The following is a 27850-nucleotide window of genomic DNA, read 5'->3' as shown; positions in this document are numbered from 1 at the left end:
AAATCATTCTCGAGTCTAAGTGTTGTGTTATAAATTACAAAAGTTATTTTATAGCAATTTTTTTGGGCATTGAAAAGCATAAGCAGTTTAAAAGCTTTGAATTTGAGTAAAATTTAAAGTAAAATAAAGTTACATATGTTACAAATTTTTTGCTATTTTATACTATGAGCTTAATACTAACAAATCAGCCCTAGTCTAATAGTCTCCTGGTAAAGTCAAAATTTAAACAGATAAAACTTTTAATGTAGAATTTTATTGCATAGCATATTTAAAGTATATAAATTTTCAAAAAAAAAATAAAAAATAGAGCAGGGGCATGTCTAGATATTTTAAATGTGGTCCATATTTTGTTTGCTAAATATTTAGTACTTTTTATAGTACCTAAGTAAAACACTATTTAAAAAGATGTAACTATTTAATAAAATGATAAGCAACTATTTATTTAAATATAAAGCAGTATTTTTAAAATGTATATTAGATTATTATTGATATTTTTTAGTCATTTATCTATATCTTATGTTTCATATCTGTTTCATAAATAGTGTCACACTTAATTATTTTAATAAGCTTAATAGTATAATTAATTAAAAAGAATATTTCACTCAATAAAATAAAGATATATATTTAGTATTCAGTAATTATTTACTAACACTTTAGTATAAGACAAAACAGATTATAAGTTAAAAGTACAAGAACTAATACAACTTTAACTAAAACAGATTATAAATTAATCATGTTTATTGAGAACAAGATACTTATTTTTAAATACTTTACTACTTATTGAACTACTTAATAATAAACATCTTTACATTAATGTTAGCATTAATACTAAAAAACTACTTTTTAAAGATAAAGTTTCACGAAACAGTTTTATTTAAGTGCTAATTTAAATAAAATGTTAAAATTTCATCATATTAGTTACATGACAATTCAAATTCGGACAACTCAAATTTCGACAATTCAAATTCTTAGAAAAATATTTAAAAGACTATATCTCAAAAAGTTAAATAAATTTGATAAAAATAAAACATATGTATGTAGATCTTAATGAAATCAACAAGCCACTTTTTCTTTTTTGCTAAATTTCAAACTTTTTAAAAGATATTTTAAATATACTAAAAGTAACTATGTATTTAACTTTATTTAAGCCATATCTCAAAAATTATTTAATGTTGTGCAGAAAGAAAAAAATTGCTTGTAGATATTGAAAGAACCTGCCTATATATTCTTAATGTTTAACAAATATACATTGTTTTTTAATTTTAGCCTTTCCAACTCTTTTTAAAGAATTTGAATTGTCTGAATTTGAATTGTCTGAATTTGAATAGTCGTGCATATTGATGTAATGGTCGAGTAGTTGAAACTACATGGTCAGTTTTGTAACTTATAAGAATTAGAAGTGGAAAGACTAAAAAAAAAAACTAATAAAAAGAAAAAATTATGCTAAAAGATGTGCGAAAATATGTTTATTTCTATGTATTAAAAATAATTAAAAGTTTGTATCAGACAAATTCATTTTCATTAGGTAAAAAATGTAGTATAATTTTAATCACTATATAACTACATTTAAAATTGCAATACTTAGTTCAGAAATAAGGCATAAATTACTTAAAAGTTTCCTTTTACAAACAGGCTCTTGTAAGTTATATGGTTCTTATGACATCATCAAGAGCTTAAAATTAAAATCTAGTATCAGCTGTTTCTAAGTAGCTCATAGCACATAATTAAAACTGTTTCATGATCAAATCAAACGTTTGCGTTGCACGTTGTTATGGCATTTAGTTGTTACAGCTGATTTTATTTTTCTAACATTTAAATTTTTGAAAAAGAAGAACATGCGGATCTACTAAATTAATTTTAAGTATGTGTTTAAACAATATTTTCATTGAATAATTAAGTTTTTTTTGCATCTTTATAGTAAGGGTCGCACAAGCTCAAGAAAACCAGTCTCTGAATTAAAGGTAAACGTTTATAAAAGTGAATGTGTGATGACCTCTAAAGTTGTTGATAGTCTAGTTGACCGTAGCTCTTGGAAACCCAGTGACATGACAATTTAAATTCCGACAATCCGAATTCTTTAAAAAAATTTAAGAGGCCACTTGTCAAAAAGTAGTTTATATTTGAAAAAAAAAACGTATGTAGGCCTTATTAGTATCTACAAGCAATTTATTAATTTTTGAAAAATTTAAATACTTTTTGACATATTTAATAATTAAAAAAATTACTATATTTAAAGTACATTTAAACATTATCTCTGAAAACTTTCAAAATTTTGCATAAAACAATAAATGGCTGTATATATTAATAAGGGGAACGGGTCTAAATTGCACGAAGAAATTAGTGCAAATTAGACAGCTACCCATTAATATGACCTAGGTAAGTTTTTATTACTTTTTTCAAACATAAAATATTTTTGATTTGTGGTCCTTTAAATATTAATATATTCAATTATCTGTCGTAATATATATTTACTCACTGAAGTTTTATGAATTTTTGCCAGTTTATTGTCGATTGGTAAATTAATTTTTGCACAAGCCGTTTTGCATGATTTTTGATAGTTTCAAAATTACGTCATAATCTATTTATGCTAAATTTTTTAACTTTCATTTGTGTGTTTTGTTTTGTGCTTTATTTTAAACTTGTTTTGAAGCTGATGAGTGCCTAGGCACGAAACTCGAGTCCTTTGAGTTTTGCATCTTGAAATAAACTTGTTTATTAATAAAGCCCTTTAGGTGGGCTCAGTGTGAAAGACTTAGTTTATCGAGTTAAATAATTTAATTCTATATATATGTATATGTAGTGTTCGAAAAGTTAAACGAATTTTTTGAATACCAAATATACATAGCCGGGGCGTAGAAATCATTGTTTACCGGCTATGATGCAAAACTCCATGAGTAAGTATTTAAATTTCATATCTTCATAAGAATTAAGATTTTAAAAGTGTGCAGATTAGTAGTGCACCGTGGTAGCATAACAGTTATTATTGATTTTTTACAAGGGAATATACTAAAATTTTGTAGACAAACCATCAAGCTAAACCTGTCGTTTGGTAATGATTCAAGAATAACAAATTTTCATAAAAAAAAGTTATAAGTTTCTATTATTTAAAAGAAAAATTAACACATTTGAAAATAAAAAATGCTAATGATAAATAATAAAAATAATACTAAAGTTTAGTGATATAAGTAAAAAAAAATTTAAATAATTACATACTTTAGATAAATATCTTGTGTTATTAGGTATTATTACCTGTAGTTTGTTTTGCACGTTGCTTGATAACTTTGTTTTTTACTTTGCTATTTATCTTAAAAAATGTTTAGCTGTTGTATATAATTTTTTTATAATATATTGATAACTTTGATAATGTTTTCATCGTTATTTTATAAATATTTTTATTTTACAAAAAGTAGTTGTTTATTAAAAACTAGTTATGTATTAATTTTATGTTAGTTAGTTTATATTAGTGCAAGTACAGAAAACTATAATCGAGTTTTCATTTTACAAATTAGCTATAGTTGTTTGAAAATGCTAAATTTTGAAATGAATAAATTTTTTTTGACCAGTAACTTAAATTTTTTTCTGTAGTAAAATCATTTTAACTGTAGTACTTAAATTATGGTTTTTATAGAGCTTAAAACAAAAGTTTAAAATTAGAAGATTTTTTAGGTTAGTAAATTTTGCGCACTTACTTGCTAAGAAAGTTTCCACGCTCCTGAAACAACTTTTTAATACATTAAGTATGTTATAAATTACATATTAGATAAGAGAAAGGCATATTAAGTAAACTTTTTTTTGTTTGTTTGTCATAATATTTTTATTTTTTTAAATTTTGTAATGACAAATTCTTATAAATATTACAAGGATCATTCTATAAATTTTGATGTATTTTTCTCAAAAAATGTAGAAGAAGATAGATTCTTAGTTATTTCTTTTTATTCGCCGTTTTAGTTTTCTCCTCTCGTAGGTAACCTATTGTTCTCTCCAACTTTAATTGACTATATGTCAAAAATTATTTTAAATTTTTAAAAACATAAAAAGCAACTACTAGCTTAGTTTAAACTCCACAAAAAAAAATTGAGTTGTAAAAGAAGGGTTTAAGTCATTCCTATGCCTTAAAATAACTAGTTTAAAATAATTTATTAATTATTCTAAAATCGAGAACTTTTTTTTTTTATCTATTAGAACAAAGGTTTTTAAAATGTATATCCATACCTCGATATTGAGGATAAAATGTTAACTAATGAATTTATACTGTTTTAAAGGCGAAAAACAATGAAAGTTAGTTTTTTATTTTAGTTTCTTATTGAAAAATATTTCAAGATAACTAAAGTAAACATAAAAAAAATTAATTCATTACGTAAAAAAACTGTTTTTTATACTTCTCTTCTTTCAAAATTAGTTTTAATTTTTAAAGTTGTAAAAATATGACCTCTGCAAAAATCCTTTAGCTCGTATCGCACCATCTGGCGTTAACGAAAATTTAAAAAGTGGGTTGAAGCTTTAAATGCACCAGGATTGTGGTTTTTTATTTAATAATAACAAATCATACAGTATTTCTTATATATTTCAGTGAACTTGTTTCGCTCGGATCTTTATTAGCAAACGCTTATATTTGTAATTTTTATTATGTTTTTAATGTATTAATTTTTAAAGAAAAGCTCTAAAATTAATTTCTTTAAGTCTTGTTTCTGGCCCACTGTGAATTATGCTTTATTATGAACACCCCTTTTAAAATTAATTAAGAAAAATTAACAAAATATAAAGACTACTAAAGATTTTTTAATAAATGATTACTTTTCTTGCAATGATAAAGCAAAAAAAATTAAACATATATTTTAATAAAATCAGAATAAAGAATAGTATTTAAGTGTGCTATAAAAACAAAAAAAAATTGCATAACCACAGAGTTTGCACTAAATTTTAACTACTAATAATTTATAAACTTAATGCACTTTAATTGCTTTTTTTCAAAGTATAAACAAAACCAAGTATTGTCAATAATTTTATTATATAGTAAGCATTTTGTTAAAATGTCAATAAGTAAATTAAAACGCAAAAAAGATGATAATATCTTTCAAAAAAACCCAAAGATGAAAACTAGAAGAGCCACACGTTGTGAAAGGCTTTGCCGAAATTTTTTGGAAAAATTTGAAAAAGAATCAGAGAAAGACGATGGAAACACTTTGAAAGTTTTTAGACGTCATACAGTTAGTTCAATGGGTTTAAGTACTTTGGAAACACTTTCTCAACTTGATAAAAAAGGTGTGTGCAAAATTAAATTGATGAATGTCGTAGTTAAAAAGTAATTATTACGTAAAAAAATTATTTAGATGTTATCAAGTAATAATTGAAAAACTTTTTTTTATTAAGTTTAACGTATATAAACTGTTAAATAAAATACATAACTTGGTGAGGTGCAAATAACTTTGTTAAATTTCTAAAACTTCTTAATGATTCTAAAATTTTTTCAAGTTTTGCATGACAAAACTTTTTATGCTGTTTAAAAATAAAAATATTTTGTCGAATACTTTTAAAACGTTTAGTGAAACTGTTAGTCAAAATAAATAAAAAATTTTAGTAAAAATATTTGCAAACATTCTGTATAATAGTGACAGATTTTATTGATACTATGTATAAAACTTTTTAAATTGTTTTGTTAATTTTAGTTAAAATAAGCCATTTGAAATCTACCAACAGAGTTTTAAAGTTTTGTTGTTCGAAAATATTGTAAAAATAAACAAACAAGTAATTATAAGTAAAGTTAAATAAAACATTATGTTTTATTTTAACATTTATTTCACTGATCTTCAAAAACTTTCAGATAGTTTTTAAAACAAAACATATATCAAAGCATTTTGGTTGAAAATAAAAAGTTACGAGCATTTTTACCCAATGAATTTATAAATTTATAAAAACACCCATAATGACTTAATTATTGAAATTAGTTAAAGTACAATCTAAAACTATTTATACTTGTCATATCTATGATTTTATTTTTAGTAGCAAAGTTCGATTTAGTTTTTTTTTGTTTATACAGTGCTTATTCACTTATCCGGACACATTGGGCAAGATTTTTCTGTAAACGTGTCCGGATAACTACAAAAATCATTGTTTTCATATAATAATATAACAGCTGCATATAATTCAATGCATAATAAAAGTGATATGGTGAAAACAAATACATAGTAATTGTAAGTGTTATATATTAAAATGAAAAATAATAAAAGCTAAACTTATAGTTAATAAATTTATTTTTTCTATGGTAGAAAAACATCAGACTTACTAACCTTCTGCAACTATATACATTTTTTGTGGGTCAAGCAAATAAAATTCATCATTTATAATTTCACCTGCCCTAACTATTGATCTAAAAAAAATATTAATTTTTGTTTAAGAGAAAATATAAAATAAATTTATCTTGAAAAACAGAAAATAATGTAAACCTATCTCTTTAAATTAAATGAAAGAACTTTTTTTAAATAAAAAAACAGATAGAAAGAAAACGGGAAACTTTAACTAAGTTTAAAGTCAATTTAACGGAAACATATCACTCCTAACAAACTAGTTTTTATCGGAAGTTTTACTAAAACTAGAAGTAATAGACATTTTTTTTATAGTTTTCAACGTTTTTCAGCAGAAAACTCATGGAATTTAGAAAGTTGCGAAACTTTTTGAATGAATTTTTGTGTTTACTATCAAAATTTTTTGAATTTTCTTCTGACCGAAACTGTCCGGATAAGTGAAGTCCGGATAAGTGAATAAGCACTGTACTACAAAAAATACGAGGGTTACTTTGGCTCAAATAGCTTTTTTTGTAATTTCTTTTTAGTTCAACTTTAAAACCCTTTATTTTCAATTCCTTTAATGCTAACTTGTAATATTTTTATCTAAAGAACGTTCTTTTGCTTTACTTTTCACAATAATTACTATCGAATTAGGGTTTGACTTTAGTAGTGAGGCCCTTTTAAAAATTAAAGTTTATTCAATTTTTTACTTATTTTAGCTTTTCTCCAAAAAAGAAAAATTTTTACTTACTTATTAAACTAAGTTTTTCATTTTGTACATTTTTTTTTTCTTTTAATTTTTTTTTAGATATTCCCAAATATCCCCAATTTAAAATTTCCAAGATTTTCAAATTTACACGGCTTTACTGCAAAAATCTTATATTTTTCAAAAATTCATTTTTTCAATATTCTTGTCTAATTAATTTTTGTATTAAGAAATATTAATTTTTCAAATGTTTTTTTTTATTATATGGCCTATGCAAGTTTTACATAAATTCATAGCACTTTAGCCATAAATTCCTCGAATTAAGTAAATTTATGTAATACTTGCATACACCATATAATAAAATTATATGAGAAAATTAATATTTTCTTAATATAAAACTTGGTTAAATTGTAGTCCTCCAGGGCCTGTGGTAGGAACTACCTTTAATTGGGTAAGTCCCCTTTTTTGTGCTAAACTCTTAGCGCGTTTAGCTCTTGAGGTTTTTACTGAATTTACCTTACTCATTAGGTATAACTTAGTAATTAATAAGTATGTAATAGACTTAATATATATATAATTTCTTTAATGAAGTGAGTTTATTAAAAACGTGCTGTTAATGTGAAAATTAGGAAGTAGAAATAATAAAGCAGCCAATTTATCAGTAGAATAAAACTGCGAATATAAACACAATAAATAAACACCAAATTCTACAAATTAGAATGTCTTAATAATGTTCTTAAAGTGTCTGAATGTCTCAAACTTAAATACAAAATAGTTCTTACTAATAATACTACTAATAGTACAAAGTCTTAATATATTTCGTGCTTCATGCACAACGATGGCTAAACTAAGGACAATATAATACAATAATGCAAATAAACTTCAAGATCTTATAAAATGAAAATAATAAAAAGTTCTTATAATCAATTTTGTGCCTCTCGCACGGTCTTATGGCTTATTTTAGCACAAATACAAACAAACATAAACTTCTTATAAAATGACAATCATTATTAAGTTCTTAAATTCAATCAGTGTCTCAAGTTCTAACTATAATTAGTGTGCTTTTTGCACGATCTTATGGCTAACTGAGCCAAAAACAAAAATATTTAACAACATAATCGAGCTGCGCGTAGTGCGCGAGCTACGGGCTAATGAGCATTTTCTTATTGTTATCTTGAAATAAGTACACAATTTCGGCTGACTATAACGCCAACTGGCGGAAAAGTATAAAACAACGAAATCGAGAATCGAATTCGTTACAAAATAAGAATATTGAAAATAAAAATTGTTTGAAAAATGTTATATATTTGCAGTAAAGCCATGATAAATTTGAAGATTTTGGAAAACTTTACTTGGGGTACCTAAAAAAAAAAATTTTTTTTAAAAATCCATTATAAAAAACTTAGTTAAATAAGTAAGTTAAAAAACTAATTATTTTATTTTTGGAAAAAAGCTAAAACAAGTAAAAAAATTAAAGAAAAACGCTATATTTTTAAAGGGCCCCACTACTAAAGTCAGCCGCCAATTTGATGGAAATAAATGTGAAAAGCAAAGTAAAAGAACGTTCTTTGGAATAAAAATAAAGTTTTAAGTTAGCTATAAAGAAATTAAAAGTAGTAAATTTTAAAGTTTGGTAAAAAAAATTACCATAAAAGCTATTCGAGCTAAAGTAACCCTCGTACAAAAAGTACAGACATTTTTCAAATTACTATATTTTTTGTTGGAACTAACTGTTTGTAGCTAATGTTAAAGTATGAACTTTTATCTATTAATAAAGTATATTTGAAGATTATAACTTTAAACCACTATTAATTGACACTAAATGAAAATTTATGCCTCTTATATGTGCTTTTACATGTTAAGTCTGATAAATCAACCAGGGCTGACGGCATAAAGAAAGAAGAACAACATAAACAACCCCAAATGCTTTTTTTACAAGTTCAGTTTATAACAGGGTTTTAAAAGTATTTTTAATAGTAATTTTAAGTAGGAGAGTTAAAAAAAATTGAAGGTAATTTTTGCTTATCTTAATATTTATTATTTGTCATTAACCGTCAACACTGGGCAAAACATATTGTTTTATTTTTTACTGTCCTCGCTATCTCTCTGTATTTTTTGTTTGTTAACAAAAACTCCTGTCATTTTTAAACCCTTTTTTGCCAACAACTTTTTCGATAGTTTCTATGACATGCGCAAGTACAAAACATTTTTGATTGACATATAATTGATTACAACAGGTTTGAACGCTTTGTCAGGCTTATTAAACTCATAGTAAAAAAGCTTAATACTAGTTTCTAGATAATAACTTTTTTAAATCAATATACTTGAAAAAATTATATAATGAAATATATTTTATAAAAACATATTTTATATCTTAATTATGAAAAATATTTTTTCTAATTCCCCAAAATACTTTTAATCAAAGCTAGGTCTTCTAAAAATAAACAGCATCGACTCCTTTTAATGGTTAGCTATTAGGGGAAGAATTACTAGTAAGGGTGCTAAAAATTAACTGAATAATTAACTAATATCTAATAAATAGGATTGGTATCTAATTAAAAAAGAAGATTATATTTACAGTTTTCTGCTAAGTCAGCAAAAAAATGAGTTCGGGAAACGCTGACCTAGAACAATTGAAATTTTAATTTTATTCATAAAACAACTTTAATTAAGACTTTAAAATTTTACGTAGCAAGTTTATTTTAAAGTTGTTACCAAACAAGTGAAAATTTTCTTTTATCAATTTCTATTAACAACACTGACTAGTTTGGTTATTTTAAAAATAATTGATTTTCAAGAACAAAAGCTATCTTTTGAGAATACGTGTGTGTTTAGTTACTTACTTTAAGTTAAAATTACTTTAACTACTTACCTTCTAATAAAACTTAAACCATTTTCAATCATTGAAAAAATACTGAAAAAAAGATATATGTTCATGAACTAACTTTTTTTAGTTTACAAAATTCTACTTATGACAATAGATTGATAATGTTTAATAGAAAAATATTTAATACAGATACAGGAAGCTTGACTAATATAAACTGGCTCGAATTAAAAAAGCTATCAGAAAGTTTGAATAATAAAATCGTGCAAGTAACCTTAAAAAGCTACTTAGTAGATAAGTTGAATCCGAAAAGTATTTGTTTCTACTACAATGCTTTTGAACACAATCAACGAAATGTCGCAGAATTTGAAGTGTTGAGACATATTGAAAAATGGTTTTGTCTTTTATTAGGAAACCACCAACATTTAGAACTGCCTTTTAACAAAGTCAAAAGAATTTGTTCAACACCTGGTTTAAAGGTAACCTCGGAACTAGAGGTTTTGAGTTTTGCCGATTCCTGGGTAAAGCACAGATCAAAAGAAAGAAGTAATTTTGCCTTAGAATTATTAAAATCAATTCGTTTACCTTTGTTATCGATTGCAGCTCTGAAGCAAGTTTTACAAAACAAAAACTCATTTTCGAACTGCAAAAGTTGTCAAAATTTTATAAAAAGCGTTATAGAAAACCAAAGGCAAGAACTACTTGATCCTAACAACGTTCAGTATCAAAACCGCTACCATAAAAAAGACAGCTATCATTTACTAGTTCCTCATACTTCTTTCACAGAAGAAGGGAATTATGCATATAAGCTGCAAAAGTTCGATGCAAATAACAACTCACAAACGGTCGACGTAATAAAAACGGATGAAATTATTCAAAAAGCTTTGTATGACAAGGGAGTTATTTATTTTTTGGTCAGTAGGTTTAGTCGAAAACAAACAAAACTTCGGGCCGGAGTTAAAACAGTGTCTAGAAGTATAAAAACTCTCAAAAGTTACTCGGTGGACACCCAAAAACTGAGAGAGCTGTGCCAGTTTCCGCTAATTCCGTTGATTTGCGTCGCGTTCATGAGTAAAATTTACGTTTTGGGCGATAACAGCTGTTTTGCAGTCGACCCGGTAACCAAAGAAAAATTGAGGTTGTCAAACCGAACTAGGAAAAGACTTTGGCCTGCTTATACGGTCCACGGCGGCAGAATTGTCGTTTCCGGAGGGTTTTCCAGGCAACGAGGGAGAAACGAAAAGTCGGTGGAAGCGTACGACCGGTGCGCCAACGAGTGGTCGGCGATGCCGGACATGGTCGAAGAGCGAATACTTCACGCTTCGTTGAGCATTAGAAACAAGATTTACATGATCGGCACGCGCTCGTGGGAGGTGTACGATGATAGGAGCAGAGTTTTCGCCGCCATCGAAAACCCACCAAAACTTTTGCGCATCACCAATTCGTACGCAATTTTGCACGCCACGATGGGCGACAGAATGGTGTTTTTCCACGACAAGCTGCTGAAGCCGTGCGTGTTTGACGCAGAACGCGAGGAGTGGCTCGTAGCAAAGCCGGGCCGGGGCGTTGTCAGCAACCCCGATGCAGTTAGATTTATCATAGCTTTGTAATGGTATTTATAAATGATGTTATAAACAATAAAATGGCAGTTTTTAATCGATTTGCAGTTGCGTGAGTAAAGTTTTTGTCTTTATATCAAGCTCGTAACTTGTATTACTTTTAACTAGAACCATTTTAAAAGAGTGTCCCTTATTTTTCTATAATGCTTTTAGTTTGTTATCTTTCAAGTAAAAAACATACACCTCTTTTGAGTTTCACGATATTTTTCTATAAGTTTAACAATTACAGTTCGAGCTTTCAGAGCTTGTTTAGTTTGTATACTTAATTTAAATGTCTTTCAAAAATTTGTTAAAGCATTTAAAGTTTTTGACATACTAGTTTAAAACTATAGAAAAAAAATATATCTATAACTTTACTTATTACATCTAATTTTTAAACTATTTAACCTTGTTTAAGCTGAATCCTTGTTGTGTTAAGTTATTTATAGTTTTTACAAATAAAGAGTTTCTTAACATGACTGAAGATATTTTTATAGAAGTATGTGCTTTATATTTAAATGAACAGTTTTATATGCATTTAAAGTATACAAGTAGAGTTTTTTGGTAAACCAAATAGTTTTATTACTTTTATGTTTGATATGTTGACTTTTTGGTTTGCACATTTTACACTTAAATAAAAGTCTGCACAATATAATTTCCGAACATTTTTTCTCTTTTACAACATTAAAAAGTTTATATGTAAGTAAAGCAAGTAAATAATGAAAATCAAAAATATAACTAATTGTAGTATTAAATTTATGGTATTCGTAACTACATAGTCTAATAAAGTCATAACATCTGTATTAGCCAAAAATTTTGACTAGTCTCAAATTCAGACATACATTTGTCTTTTAAGATTTTGCTTCAATTATTTTTCTTTTAAAGTATTTGTTTGCATATATTACAGTTACCTACGAAAATGATAAGTAAGCATAATACAAACGACATATAAGTTTAATATAAATATATATATAGACTTTATACCATAAAGAAACCAATACTATAGTTTTGACTGTTAGAAAACAATTAAAAGGTATCTCTACAATTACAAGTAGAACAATTTATTTACCATGACTTTTGAACGTTTTTCCTGATTTTTTATGTAATGAACTGACAATCTTTTGAATTAAATTAAGCTTGCTGAATTAATTTTAGGGAAAAAACACAAATTAATTTTTGTAGTAAAGTGCATTTATGCTATAGAGCAGGGGTCGGCAAACTGCGGCCCGCGGGCCAAATGCGGCCCGCGAAGGGTAAATCTGCGGCCCGCGAGCACGTTATTTTTTTAAATGGAATGCGGCCCGCGAGAGAAATTTCTGCGGCCCGCGTGCTACTAAATGTGGCCCGCTGAGCAAAAATAAATTTTCGTGATTTTTTTTCTGGAATTTGGTTTAGATTGATTAATAACGTTTTAAGTCCCTGAATAATATTTTAAAACAAGTAAAAGACTCTATTACTTTAGCTTGAAAATGTTAAAAAGACAGATTAGCATTTGACAAGTGATCTTATATCAGTTTCACAATAAATTTCTTATTGCATCTGTAAATTATTAGCTAAAAAAAGAAGTGCTTGGATGCAGTAGGTTATTTATATAACATTTTCTTAGTTATTTATATAACAAACTAAACGCAAATGCTTTCTATGTAATGCACATTAATTAACTAAAATTTCATTCTGTATAGTTCAGGGATTTTGTTTAACATGTAACTAGTACCTAAATTTTTTTATAAATGTTTTATCACAGTAATTTATATCTAAGTGTGCACAAAAACATTTAATATAGCATAATAATAAATAGGTTTGTTTTATTTTCCATTTAATACATATTAAATTTTAGAAGGATTGCGTGCAATTTAAATTAATTACTATACACACCAATGTACACAGATGTTTAGAACCATTTTTTAAACCATTTTTTTTAAATACTTAAGTTAGATTAAGTGAAGTTTAATCATATATATAATTTTTTTTCTACTTGAAAATCCTAGTGTATACAAGCACTTTTAAAACAGTATATATGCATAAATAAAAGTTAACTTGTTATTTAAATTGGTATGTATACAATTTCATTTTTCAAACAAAAGTTTTTGGTAGATCGAATTTATTTCTTTGCTTTCCACCCTAATATATATGCTATTTTTTGTAACTACGTATATAAGATATATTATATTTAGTGATGGTAAATTTAATAAATTTAAAAGTTGTTAATCAAAATAGTTCAAATTCAATTAATTAAGCAACATAACTTTCCTACAATATTGGACTAAGTCAGTCATTGAATACTTTTCAAATTTTAGGCTAATTTAGACATTTTTTTAGTATTTAGCTTTAATTGGTTTTTTTGTTCTAAAATTTAAATCTAAGTTATCAGGCTAGTTTTTGGCACTTATTCAAAACGTTTTGCTTTGAAGAGTGGCAAACAAACTTATGATTTATGTTTTGTTATACTCACAGTTATAGTTATGATTATAATATATTTTATGTTTTAAGTCTTGCAGCTGCTATACTTTGAAATATTATTCATATTAATTTATAAGTGTGAAAAATTAATGTTGACGTAATATCTTGAATTTGACAATTTGGCTACAAAAACCTGGAAATTGAGATTAAAAAAAAAGAGTTTTAATTTTTTTTTTTTTAAAGCTACAGATGCAGATATGAACAATATAATTTTTTCGTATGTGATTCAAATGGTCCTTCCCTTCATTAATTTAATTATTAATTCTTTTGCCATTTTTTGCGTTGTTTGATAACTTATGATACAACTTAATTTACAAAAAAAAAAAACTTCAATCAAGCTATTGCACGCAGAAAACTTTGATTGTAAATGTGCGTTAGACTTTAACTTAATTTTTTTTGTGTAAGTTTTTTAGAATCTAAATTTAATTTATAACTATTGAAGGTCAAAAAATGGTAGAAAAAAAATTGTCTGATAATTTTTAATTGCATCAAAAAGTCAAAATCTGTTATTAGTTTAATGTTTCACAGGTTGTGTAAATTTTTATAGTTGTTTTCGTTTATCTGAAACTCCAAAAGTTTTGACTTTGTTTCAAGTGTCATTATATGGCATCACATTTCATAGATAACTTGTTTTTTTGTAGTACAAAGTTAAGTTGCTAAGACAAATGTTTTAAAATGTTTTCAATTCAAACGGTATCTCCTTTTTATTAATTACTTTTGCTACTTTATAAATGCCTTGAAAATTTTTTCTGATCAGTCTGTAGTTACTAAAGATAATCATGCGCTTTGTTAAAACTGACGTAAGCATTTTTTCGTTTCTTGCAATAACTCCTAACCAACGTTTTTATATTTTTATAGTTCGTCTTATATTTCACATTTACTATTTTTAAATGCAAAATTTTTATTGCGATAAAGATTTGTTATAACGCTGAAAAAAAAAAAACTTCTTTTTATTAATGGGTTAATAAATTTTCATTTTTTCGTTATAAATATTTAAAAAACTTAAATATACATTCAAGCTGACTTATAACATTTATTTTTTTGTTTATAATTAATTCACTGTTAATAAACTTCGTCTTTTTTTTTTGTAAACTTTGTTATAAACAGGGTTGCAAAAAAAATGCCTAGTTTAGAATTTTGTGTACTCAGACTAAATTAAACCTGTTTAAGACATTGTTGAAAACTCAGGTCTGTGTGAAATTTATTTTTCAAGTACTTTTAGTAAATCTATCAATACTCATAATAGTTTTATGACTGTAGTGTAGTTTATTTATTGTAATTTATTCTAGGCTACGTACATATTTTGTACTTTTTAATAATGATAATATTTTAGTTAATTATCTAAGCTTGATTAACAGCAATTTTAAAGCTTTTTTAACTTTTAGTAAACTTAGACTGGTTTTATATAACTCAAACACTTTTGCTGTTAAAGTGACAAATATGTAAAAGACTAGTTAATTAGTAATAAAGTATTAGAGCAATAATTATGTAAAAAAAAATGTTTTAGGTTTCTTCAATACAAACAGGTTTTATTCTTATGTAAACTAATTTCTGATTTTTTAAAAAAATGCAAATTTTTAAAAACTTAAAATTCATTTTTAATAATTTACAATTTTTTATATGAAAAATTAGTTGATAACATAAAAAAAATGTATAAAAGTCACTCATAAAGTAATTCAAGCTTGGTTCTTATAAAAAGTTAAGTAAATATTAAGTTAAACTAATTACTGGAAAAAGTAGTACATAGTTTTTTAAGAATTAAGTATATTAGTCAATGTAAATGTAAATCCTTTTTTCTTTAATAAATAGTCTATGTAAAAGTAAAAGCAAATTTAAATAATAGACTTAATAAAAGTTAACTAAAAGTGTGACTAAAACCAGAAAATTGTTTAAATGTAACTAAAACTAAAACTGCGGCCCGCGAAGTTTTTCGAAACTTGAAATTTGGCCCGCGAGCACTAACTGCCTGCCGACCCCTGCTATAGAGAAACATTTTTTCGTAGAAATGAATTTTATACAACAAAAATATGAAGAAATTAATAATGCAAAACAACTAATTTACTAAAAAAATAATTAAAAACCTTAGATTTTTATCAAGTACCTTGATAACTAATAAAATATTTATTATTAACAGTTTTCAAAACGTTAAACTTTACCAACTAAAAACAATATATTAGTATGCAAGCAAGAAATTTATTTACCTTACCACAAGGTAACACTTAACATAAAACAGTGTTAAACTAATCAAGATAGGTCCATACACTTAAACTTTTTTTGATTATTTACATGAGTTGCATTTTTATGTATTGAACCGAAATTTTTTGGATGATCAAAATTTGGTTTCATCTGTAATTGTTTGTAGGAAACATAGTAAGAAAATTGTTGTTTGTTTAAACATATACAATATTAATTTTACACATATATCAACTTAAGTACTAATATAAGTCTTAGTTAAAATATTTTGAATACTATATAAACTTAATTGAAAAAATTTAAGAAGGTTAACTAGACGAGATTTGATCTCGTTTATAATAAACAAGTATGTTTAAGTTAAGTATCGTGACTTTTTTGCTAATATACAGGGTTGCTACTTGTTTTTTCATAATGTTTTCCAGGTTTTAAAAGTAGACATTTTTGGGTCTATTTTTAGTTTAAAGTCTAAGGTAAGAAACTGTGTTAAAAAGCTACTTTGAATACGTTTTTTAATGAAAAAATTTTTGATGATGACAAAAGTTTTTTATTTGTATGATAGATATTTTGAGTCAAATCGAAATTTTACTACTGAAGATGTAAAATTCCAGTGATTTTTTTTTTTAATTTTGAAATTTTAGTGATTTTTGTTCAAAGTTCCAGATATTTTTCAAAATTTCTCAAATTCCAGGTTATTTTAGCCTAAATCGTCGAATTCCAGGATTTTCAAGGTTTCCAGGTAAAGTGGCAACCAAGTAATATAGCCGCAAGTTAATCATTTTTTCTTAAACCAGAACTGTTGCTAACTCCTTGTTTAGATATTATAGAGAATAAGAAATATTTTTGTTTACTTAAGTTATTTTTATACAAACCTAAAAAAATTTAAAAGGAGGTTTAATTCTAAAAAACAAATTATTGAAGCTAATCGATCTAATTCAAAAAAAAATTAGCGTAATTTAGTTCATCTTGGCATCAAAATTTAGGAATAAACTATAAACGAATTTATACTAAAAAAAAGTTATACAAGTTATAAATACTTGGTAAAAAAACTAAAATAGTAATGAGCAGTGGCGACACGTGGTATGTTTTGATATGGGATGCGGAAAACTTACATAACTTCTTAATTTAATATATTTTAAAAGTAATTTAGGAAGATAAAAATACTAAATCACAACAAACTGTTTGTAAACAAGATTTTATTCGAAAGCTATTAATTTCAACAGTTTTATACAATTATCATAGGATTTTTTTTTAGATGGAGCTTCTGCTTCAAAGCTCCACCATAAGCAACGTCCCTGGTATTGGAATGTAATAATAATAAAATATACACCAAAGCGCAGTTAAAAATGTTTTTCTTTGTAAACATTTTTCTTATAATGTTTTAGCTATAAACGATACATTGAACAATTTTAGCCTTATTATATATTAAGTTCAATTTTTTTTTTACATGCTCGTTATTAATTTTTGCGTTTTAAAAAACTGGGTTTTGTGTTTTATATAAACTTTACAATTTGATATTTTTACTGATGATATAAATGTATTAGATAGATTTTAATTGATTTATTTTTTACCCTTCACGTTATAGTTCTGAGCATTCATTACTTATAAGGTATATAAAAACTATGTAAAAATACTAATAGAGTTATACAGCTTCCAAAGTTTTATTTTGAAGTTAAATTAAGCTTTTCACTTCAAGGAACAACTTAAAACTATTAAAACATGACAGTTATTTTTAAAAATTTCCTTTTGTCTAAATGGGGTTTTAATTTATTTACTACTAGCTAAAGCTTTTTTTTTGCGACAAAAATTAAATAAAATAATTTTATATAAATGGCTATTTAGAATTTCAAAAGTCAATTACAAAATTAATATAAAATTTAGACACATTAGATAGCTAATACCTTTTCTACAACCCACTAAAAACTAAAAATATTTTTAAAACGTGATAGTAGTTAAGACAGTATTTCTGACAGTTTTGAACTAACAAATAAAATTTAAAAAAATATGTGATCATGATGGCTAAAAAATAACTACTTTATAACTAAAGATAATGTGTAAAACATAAGTTAAAAAAATTTTTGAGCCAAGTTTTAAGAATTACTTAGTTTTCAAACTAAAAAGCTTATCAGTTTTAATTAAACTAATAGTCCTTCCAACTATAAAAGTTGTTACAATAAAGTTTGTCCGAAAATTAAACAAAATAAACATCTTCAGCCTTGTGAGTCAGCATTAGCAGCATTTCTATCTTCTACCTGCTGCTGGGCTTGCTTCAGAAGGAGCATTTGGTCTAATGAAGGCGTCAGAAACTTACCAATGTCGTTTATTTCAAGCCTGGTCAAGTTGTCTACCTGAGCTCTGCTGCCTTGGGCACCAATAAACCTTTTCACTGAAGTCTGGGACTTTGCAGACCTGATGTCATAGATGTCTTTGATTGCTGTCCGCAGTCCATCAACGTCCAAACTGTTGTCATTGTTCAAAGAAAGTATTGTCTTGCACAGCTCAAAAAAGTGGGGGTCAGGCAACGGGGTGAAAGTTTCATTCTGCTCTTCCTGCTCCTTTATTTCAAGCATCTTTGACACGTTCAGCCAATCAGGGGCAATTATTCTGCATTGCTGCCTCCTGGAAAGGTGTTTTGCCAGCCACAGGGGAACTTGTATGGGGATTCCTGGAAGGAAGGGACCAATGTCACCCTGAATGAAGTTCAATAACTTGTGGTGGAAGTTGGGTTCGATCATGACCTGTTGGTTTTCAGATATAAAATCGATTTCTGAGTGGTCCATTTGCAGAATAGCTGGAATACTTTTGTAAAAAACAAATTGAAGTATTTATAATACTGTCTAATATCTGCTGTTTAAATAATCTATAATGAACTTTTTAAGGCTTTTTAGTCAAGCAAAATAAAAGTAAAAAATTAGTGAACACACTAGGGTTATCAATTTTAAAAGTATAAAAAAAGTAGATCAAAAAAAGTTAGTTAAAACTATAAGAATCAAAAGAAAATTTGTTTGTTTAAAATTATTTACTTAGATTTTGCATAACTCTACAACAAAATATAATTAGAAAATACAGTTAGAGCAGGACTGAAATTATATACTTTCATTTTCAAAGAGGCTAAGAGAATTTTACATTGTAACAACTTGTAAACTCTTAAAATTGTTGTGTATTGTAATATTTACACACAAAGAGGTGAACAAAAACTTTTATTTGGTAGTTTTTACCACTGAAAACTGCTTTAAGTTGGGATTTTTTAAGTTTACTTAAAGCTTTTGTCTTAAGTTGATTTAAATTTGGGAGCTAAAAACCTCCAGTTTGTTTGCTTAAAGAACTTTGGTCCTATACAAAATACTTTACAAAAAGGTACAAATTTTAGAGTCTATTTTAGTAAAAATTAAGTTTAAGGGAAAAACTGTTTTAATTAGTACAACAACATAGAAAAGATATTGTAAAGCTACTTTAAATGTGTTTTTGGGGTTTAAAAAAAACTAACAAAAAATATCTACATACCAGGTTTTTTGTGTCAAATCAAACTTTAATTACTTAACACTTTAAAGTTGTTCAAAATTCAAGGTTTTTAAAGATTTTTGTTTAAAATTTCTTAAATTCCAGGTTTTTCTAAGGTTAGTTGTCAAAATCCAAGATTCCAGACTTTTTGGGAACCCTTAATTAATTAGTAAGTTTAAAAATAATTTGATTTTCTATACATAATTCAGTGTTTTATTCAGCTTCAGAAAAAAAAATCTTTTTTTTTTTGATTAAATGTATTATAAACTTCAGAAAATACTTATAAGTGATGTTTATTTTTTGTAGTACTTAATACTTATCACAAAAAAAGACATAGCCACAAGTCATTAATAAGACAACAATAGTCATTATGAGAAAATTTATTAAAAAATTGCAGTCTATATGTTTTTATTGGAAACTCGCAAACATTACAATATCTAAAAAGTAAAATAGAGGTTTTAAATTCTATAAAACTCCATTGTAGTTTATACTTTAAGGTTTTATATAAGAACCAATTTAAGTTTTGTAGATAAAAGTGTTTGACCCAATAGCCTTAAGTTAATACTAGACTGAAAAAGTTTGAGAACTATTGCTTAAAAACTGTAAGAGAAATTTTTTGAAATGTATGTTTTATATTTTAATTTTTACCTTTTATAAGAAACCTATTATATTATTCTAATTTATACCCTTTCATCTTAATAACTAATTTGAATTTTGAAATGCTTACTTAGTATACGTAAGCATTTCAAAATTCAAATTAGTTATTAAGATGAAAGGGTATAAATTAGAATAATATAATAGGTTTCTTATAAAAGGTAAAAATTAAAATATAAAACATACATTTCAAAAAATAAGTAGCAACTGCTAGCTAAGTTAACTATGTTTTAAACAAGATATTTTTTTAATGCCTTTACCTCCTACGGTATTAGAAACAATTGGTATTTAAGAGCATGGGGGGAGATAATTGCCTTTTTCACAAACGTTAGTCTTATTTCATTGAGTTTTAACTAAGCTCCAAGTTGCTTTATACAAATTTTAAAAGCTTGAAATAATTCTTAAATATAGCCGGTGGAAGTTGGAGATTATAATAGGTTCCTTATGCGAGTCACAAACTGGCTAACAACTAGAAATCACTTAAAGTCTAACTTCTCTTACGTTTTTTGAGATAAATACCTTAAACTTTCAGGAAACGTTCCTTGCAATATTAAGAAAATTCTGTTGAAAAAATATTTAAATATTAAAAAAAAACTTTTTTATGACAAAAAAAAAAAAAAAATTTAAATAGATATATGTTAAATAGATATTATAGAATGCAGAAGATAGATTTTTAGTGAAATAATCTTTTTTGCTGTTTTAATTTGCTCGTCCAATAAGGAACCTATTGTTGTCTCTGACTACAATTGGCTATATCTCAAAAATTATTTTGGACTTTTAAAATCTGTAAAAAGCAACTTGTAGCTTAGTTAAAACTATATAAAATAAGAGCTCATTATGAAAAAAGTGATTTACCACCCCCTATTGAAATTTTATTTTGTATTTCTAATTCCCTTTTTGTGAGTAGTGTTAAGTATGGTTTGCATTAAGTTTAGTGGTTTAAAGTAGTTAGAGATAAAACTAGTAAGATTCATACACTTATAAGAGGGTTGTCACTTTTTGAGCAGCTTATTCAAATTGGTTACATAACAATAAAACATTGCAACTAAACTTCATTAAAAATCTTTTAAAAATTTCTTGAGATTTTAAAAAATCTTAAAACTATCCTAAGTTTTCTATAGAAAAACCAAAGTACCCTCAGTTAGCCTGAAATTTAAAAAAATTAAAATATCCCGAGTATGTGACAACCCTGTTACAAAAAGGGCTGTTACCATACTTTTATTTAAAAATTAGATGAAAATATTAGCTGTATATAAATTTAAAATATATACAAATGTTGAAAAAATGTTTAAGTATGGCTCATAATTTTTGTCTTAATCCTTTTTTCCTAAAAAAATTCATGTTTTAAAATTATTTTATAAACTTATATCATTAATAATTAGTAGTTACAGAGTTGACAAAGGGTTTTTTGTAAATTTTTTTCATGTTTTTTAAATTTTTTTCAAGTATTTTGGTCTATTTTAAGTATAAAACTAAACTTTAGGTTAAAAAAAAAGTGTCTTAAAAAATTTAAAAACATTGAAATGATACCTCAGATCTACTTTAAATAAGTTTCTTATGAAAAAAAAATAATACAATACTTTTTTAATCCTTAGGATAGATTTTTTGTATTTTATTGAAACTTTTTTACTATACATGTAAAAATAATTAATTTCAGGTTGTTTTGCCTTAATTGTCAAATTCCAAGTTTTTCTAGAATTCCAGGTTTTTTTTGGCAACCCTGTAGTTTTTTTTTCTCTAGGCTGGTTGTTAGTAGTCCTATTGACTTGGTTAGCAGTACTGGATTAGTAAATTTAAATTGACACATTTAATAATTAAGGTCTCACAAGCAAAACTCAATATAGTCTTATTATTGGTTTAATAAATAAGTTTTGTTGTGATACTATAATAATTCAATTATTGATTTTCTGTCAGTAATTGTTTTAATAAAGATGTTTAATATGCATATACAAACTTTCATAACTTTATGTGTCTAAATCTTATACAGTTGTTAAAAATAATTTTTTGTTGAGACATAATGCTAACTTAAAATGGGTTATCTAAAATTAAGGAATGATTTTTAAAAGGTGGATTTTATAGTTTTTTTCTGTATATGTATCAGTCATGGGTTTTGACCTTGCAAAGCTAAACTCACATAGTTTTTAAAGCGTTATTAAGACTCTTCAGCCATCAGGCCAGGCATAAAAATTTTTATAACTAAATGTGCATTAACTTTGCATAAATTTGATTCTTATTCAGAACTTCACTCTTATTTTCCTCAAAAAGAAAAGAGTAACTAAATGTTATCATTTTTTTTTCTTAACAAAAAAAATTATTTATAATTTTCTTTAGAACTTATTAAGCAAGGTTGCCACTCTTTTAGTCAAAAAAAAAGTGTCTTGAGTGATCAAAAATAATCTTGAGTGACCTTTAAATGTTCGGAGTCATCCTAGATTTTTTTAAAATCTTTCATCTTTTTAAAATTAATAAAAATCAAATTCTTTAAGAAGATTGCTTAAAAAATAAATCTCATTTAAAATTCAGAAAAATATCTGTCCCGAGATTTTTAAAAATCTAATAACTATCCTGAGTTTTTGATTAAAAAAACTACTCTGAGTAAGCCAGAGTTTTAAAAAACAAAATATCCTGAGCTGTTAAGAGTTATCCTGAGATTTTAAAATTTCAAAATATTCAGAGTTTCCTGAGTGTGTGGCAACCTTGATAAAGTTGATAGTATAAAGTTCATTGACCAAAAGGTCTTTCTATAACGAGTGTATTAAACATACTTGTAAGCTTTTTTTTCATGGGAAATGTAAGTTCATTGCCAAAGTATATATAACTTCAATTAACTGAAGATATAGTTTTTTAGTTATTTATAATTTAGTCCTGGACAAGACGTTAAAAGGTATCCAAGTGGTGTGCGACTCAAAAACCAAAAGGTTAATTGTGCACAAGATCCTAGGAACAAATATTTTGAACGTCTTTTTTTTCTTCAATAAACATTACTAAATTCCTGTTTAAATAATTCAACTAATTAGAAATTATATTAAAAATATTACAGCTTTGATTTAATCAAGGATGTTTTAGCAGCATCCTTTAAAAGCTTTGTAATTTGAAATTTATGTTCAAGTGCAAAAGAAAATCTTTGTTAAACTAATACTGAAACAAATTTCTCTAAGCTTTTTCTTTTTTAAATATTTAATCAGCTAAAATATTTTTTTAGAAGGCTTTTCCTTAAGTCGACGTATATCCAATTTATAAGAAAAATTATACAAAAACTCAATATAGTTTTGATTACTTAAAATTTCAATGATTGAAATAATTTCATTAGCTTTTTAGTTGAATTTTTTAATAGTTTGATGAAAAACATTAAATATGCTTTTATCAAATGTAGTTAACTATTGTTTTAAAAACTCAATTGAAATCTTAAAAATAATTATTAATGTGTTGTTAATATTATATAACTAACTGCTTTGTTTTTTAATAAAAACTGTCTACATTATAATGAAATACTTATACAAGTTTTAATTAAAAAAATTTAAAGTTCTTCTCTTTAAGACTAAATTTCATTTTTACTACACTTGAAACAAGCCCTATAGGTACAGCACCAAAATTCCTAGAATCTAGAGAGTGGTTTGAATTGTCTCCTTCAAGCCAAACATGACCCTTTGGAACAAAATCTCTTACAAAGCTACTTATTCCAAATTGAGATAGAAAGCTGTCATCACTATAATTAACTTCTTCTCCTTCTAGTGCTTTAATTCGTTTACAAATAAACTTATTAGGATCTTCAGGAGAAGTTACTATAACAATGTCATTTACTTTAAGTGCTTTATACTCTTCAGGGTAGCTGGCTACCTTTCTGCAAACTCCTATTTCATCTTCTTTTATCACTGGGTACATGCTTAAATTTGCAAAAGTAACTGTTTGTAAATTGCTTATGTACAGACATGTTCCTATTAAAGGTAACTTTAAAAAGTTGTATAATGAGCTGGAAAGGGCTCTTACCATAACTTAGTGCAACTAAAATATTTGAAAATTTTTACATTGGTTGTCATCCAATTAAAAGTTAGTCAAACTTAAATAGTCCCTTTGTAAAAACAAATTGATTTGATATAATAAGTAAACAAAGTTTAATTTATATATATGTATAGTGTTTATGTTTATTGAAAGACAAAATATAAGCACTAAAATTAATTTGTCCTAGGACCTAGTGTACAAAAAAAACCTTTTAGTTGTCGATTCGTACACTACTTGAATACAGTATGACGTCTTTTACAGGACATAAGTAAATAGCAGCACTACTTACTTAGGTTTAACGAAGGTCATTTAAAAATAACTAATAAATTTATAGATCAGTGTAAGAAAATATCTGTTTACTAAATCATAAAAAAAAAGTAATTACTTATATGAGTACAAAGTTATTAAAACAAAGTTTTTTAATACAATTTTTTTTATTAAGTCATTTTTGTAAACTGTTTTTAGCGCTACATTTTTTAAAAGATTCTTAAGCCGTTAGTTTCTTTACAAATACTCTACTTTTTAGTAATGTTTTAGCGGATCATAACGCAGCATCCGGGCGGATCTAGTCATATCTTGCCAAAATCTATATCCAACACTTTTAATTTGAAGTGTTATACTCCAATCCGGTTCTGACTGAGTTATTACAAATTTAGTTCTATCTAATTTCAGTTAGACCTTATCAAGATTAAAGTTTCAGATACGCTAAGCTTTTTTTAAGTTAAGGAAGTCGGATCCATATATCTAATAAAAGTTCAGATCAGACCAAAATTAAATAAGAACATTCTTTAATAAAACATTTAGCCCAAACCGAAATTGATTTTATTTTTTAAATAAAAACCTGATTGGAATTTGATCTCAGTAAGCTCTTGCCGAATTTGTTAGACCACTACTTATTAATAGCCTTATTACTTTAAACTTATTTAAAAATAAAAGTATACTTAGTTCAAAAATAATATTTCTAAAAGAAAACTTTAGTTTCATTTAAACAAACTTGGTCTAATAATGCTAAGTTAGATATAAATTGAAACTGAAATAAAACTTTTTAAATGAGTTGTTATCTACCTGTAAAAAAATGTAGTTTAACTTTAATATCTACTTAGTTTGAATTGAAAATGCAATTTCTAATTCAAAAACAAATATTGATCTGTTGCTAAAATAATCATAATACATTATAACTTTTTCATTCATAATTTTATTTTCTTTCAACATTAGTATATTGTAAGTTTTTCTAAACAGACACTTAAAATTATAAATAGTTTTACACTATAAAGAATAAATAACTTAAACTAGTTTCAGCTGTTCTAGTTAGAACACAGCACAAAATTTAACTTAGTTTTATATTTATTATCTATTTTTTATATATTTTACATGTTGTTATATTTCATAGTATTTTTAATATTCATTTTTAATTTAGTGTTAAAACATAACAAACTGTACAAAGTAAGTTAAAATTCTCATTATACAACGCTTTCATTGAATAACTAATATTTAGGGGTAGCACAGGTTCCATGAATCAATTCTAAGCACGACCTTATATGATCATAGGGTTTCAGAAAAGCACGGCGTCACTTCAGCACAGAGTGTCACTTTAACACGACGATACTTTAGCACGAAATGACATTTTAACACTGAATAATTCTAAATCTTTTAAAATGTTCATTCAAATAATATTTAATTATTTTATAATTATTAAGTGAACAAACAAATAAATGTGAAATTTAGTTCTAAAACTTGTGAAAGTATCTTCTTAAAAAATCGTAAGTAAAGTTTTTACAAGGAACACTTTAAAATAAGCTATTTCTTATAGTTTCAAAACAAAAAATAAAATAAAAAGGCTAAACGGGTAGAAAAGTTGTAAAATTAAGTTTATTTACTCTTGTAGAAATCTACTTATAACTTTTATAACACATAAATAAGCATAAAAAAGTTGCGAGATGCATGCATGCAGAAATAAAAGAAACTTAAAATTTTTATGTTATATTATGTTAAAAGCTATATGTATTTAAAAAATTAAATAAGTAAGTTTTTAACCTTTTTATATCTCAACTTTTATTTAAAGTTTACACTTAAAGTTTAACCAACAAAATCGGCGAAAGTCTGCAGAACAAGTCCGGACTTTCGTTTGCCGTGAGACAAGCTCAAATTTAACAAAAGGGTTGATCATGCCAATTAGATTTGCCAAATCGAATTGGCATGATCAACCCTTTTGTTAAAGTTTGACCTTATCAAAATAACTTTTAACCTTTTAAAAAAGTTTTAAGAATCCTAAAGCTTGTATATTTTGTAAGCTTTATACAAACAGCTTATGTCAAAAACTTTGAAGTAAAAGTATTAAAATACCTTCTTTTAGGTTTATATAATAAAATAAGTTAATAAAGTTTGTAAATTAACTTTTGTTTTAGTTTTGATTAAAGCTTAAACTTGTAACTCATTTAAAGCTTGTTAACTTTAAGTTTACATGTTGCATAGTCTGTTTTTATGAATTTAAACATAATTGTACAAATGTTGTTTAAAAATATAAACAATTTCAAAATAAATTTAGTGCTAATATTTCACGCCTTGCTAAAGTGTCACTCCGTGCTAAAGTGACGCACTGCTAAGTTGACACTCTTTTCTAAAGTGCCACTCCGTGATTAAGTGTCACTTCATGCTAAATTGTCACTACGTGTTAAAGTGTCACTCTGTGCTAAAGTGACGCCGTGCTTTTCTGACCCGTTCGAAGAATCAAAAGATTTTTTTCTAAGCTTATATCAAGACAACTATTTCTATACTAAAAGAGCATGTATTGTTATTTTAAAACACAAAAAGTTTAACTTACTTACTCTAAGAAAAAATTTCGATAAAAGAGGTCGATGATCATTTTTACGAGAAAAAGGAAAAGCTTAAAATTAATTAACAATATATAATAATAAACTTTAAGCTTTCTACTTGTATGAAAGTATATAAAAATAAGTAGAGTTAAGTTACTATTAAAAAGAAGAAACGACTTAAGAAACTATCTATTTTTGAGGTTTGTTTTTATTTTTTAAATACATATATTTAAATAAATTTGTAAAAGTAAATCTAAATTGTAAATATATTATAACTTAAAAGTTGTTGAAAGGTTAAAGTCAGGTAATGAGTACAACAGAAAAAATAACTCTAACAACAAGCTCAAAACTAACTTTAAATTAATCGAACTTAAAAAAATTTATATACGCTAGTTTAACATTATTGTTATATATTTTTTATAAAATTAAAAAAAGTGTAATTTTTCTGTAAGTATGCGTAAACAACACAGTTATTACAAACAAAAAACTATTATTTTTTTCTACCTATTCTGTTACCAAAATAAGCTGTAGTCAAATAGTTATAATGTCTTTTTTATTTGTTAAATAAAAAATTGCATTTGAAATTTAATGACTTTACCATTTTTACTCATATTAAAATGAGTTTTATAGATAATGATGCATCTATTTAAAAACAAAACATTTCTATACAAAAAGTTCATTTTTTAAAGACAATTCACTAATTTTTTTAAACAAAAAAGGTAATATTTTGAAAAGTTATAAAAAAAATCTTAATTTAAAAGTCGCTTTTCGATTAATTTGCTTAAACTTTAAGAAAGAATTAATTTTTCGAATGATAAAGT

At 25.6% G+C, this 27850-nt stretch overlaps 2 protein-coding genes across 3 annotated transcripts; both read right to left on the bottom strand.

The window, feature by feature from the left end:
* Window positions 1–17480: 17480 nt before the first annotated feature.
* On the bottom strand, window positions 17481–23191 carry LOC145835818 (DNA replication complex GINS protein PSF2-like). Of its 2 annotated transcripts, XM_082943545.1 has the most exons (2): window positions 22983–23191; window positions 17481–18800 (listed from the first exon to the last, which is right to left on the bottom strand). In XM_082943545.1, exon 2 carries the CDS (start codon window positions 18795–18797, stop codon window positions 18273–18275), a length of 525 nt encoding a protein of 174 aa, XP_082799671.1. In that variant the 5' UTR covers window positions 18798–18800; window positions 22983–23191; the 3' UTR covers window positions 17481–18272. The 2 variants fall into 2 exon arrangements, with proteins under 2 accessions (XP_082799671.1, XP_082799670.1); XM_082943544.1 differs by lacking the exon at window positions 22983–23191 and having other exon boundaries at window positions 17481–18901.
* A 533-nt stretch (window positions 23192–23724) lies between these two features.
* Window positions 23725–24099, bottom strand: LOC145836650 (mitochondrial inner membrane protease subunit 1-like). Its single transcript, XM_082944437.1, has one exon. It carries the CDS (start codon window positions 24097–24099, stop codon window positions 23725–23727), a length of 375 nt encoding a protein of 124 aa, XP_082800563.1.
* Between the last annotated feature and the right edge of the window lie 3751 nt (window positions 24100–27850).

Source organism: Thalia democratica, chromosome 5 (assembly GCF_965202585.1).
Source record: "Thalia democratica chromosome 5, ktThaDemo2.hap1.1, whole genome shotgun sequence".
NCBI lineage: Eukaryota > Metazoa > Chordata > Thaliacea > Salpida > Salpidae > Thalia > Thalia democratica.
Note: the sequence above shows the minus strand (reverse complement) of the source record. Positions and strands in the feature narration are given on the sequence as shown.

What these genes read in the sequence shown, in the direction of transcription:
- LOC145835818 (XM_082943544.1), bottom strand. Translation starts at nt 18,842, where the DNA reads ATGGACCACTCAGAAATCGATTTTATATCTGAAAACCAACAGGTCATG.
- LOC145836650 (XM_082944437.1), bottom strand. Translation starts at nt 24,099, where the DNA reads ATGTACCCAGTGATAAAAGAAGATGAAATAGGAGTTTGCAGAAAGGTA.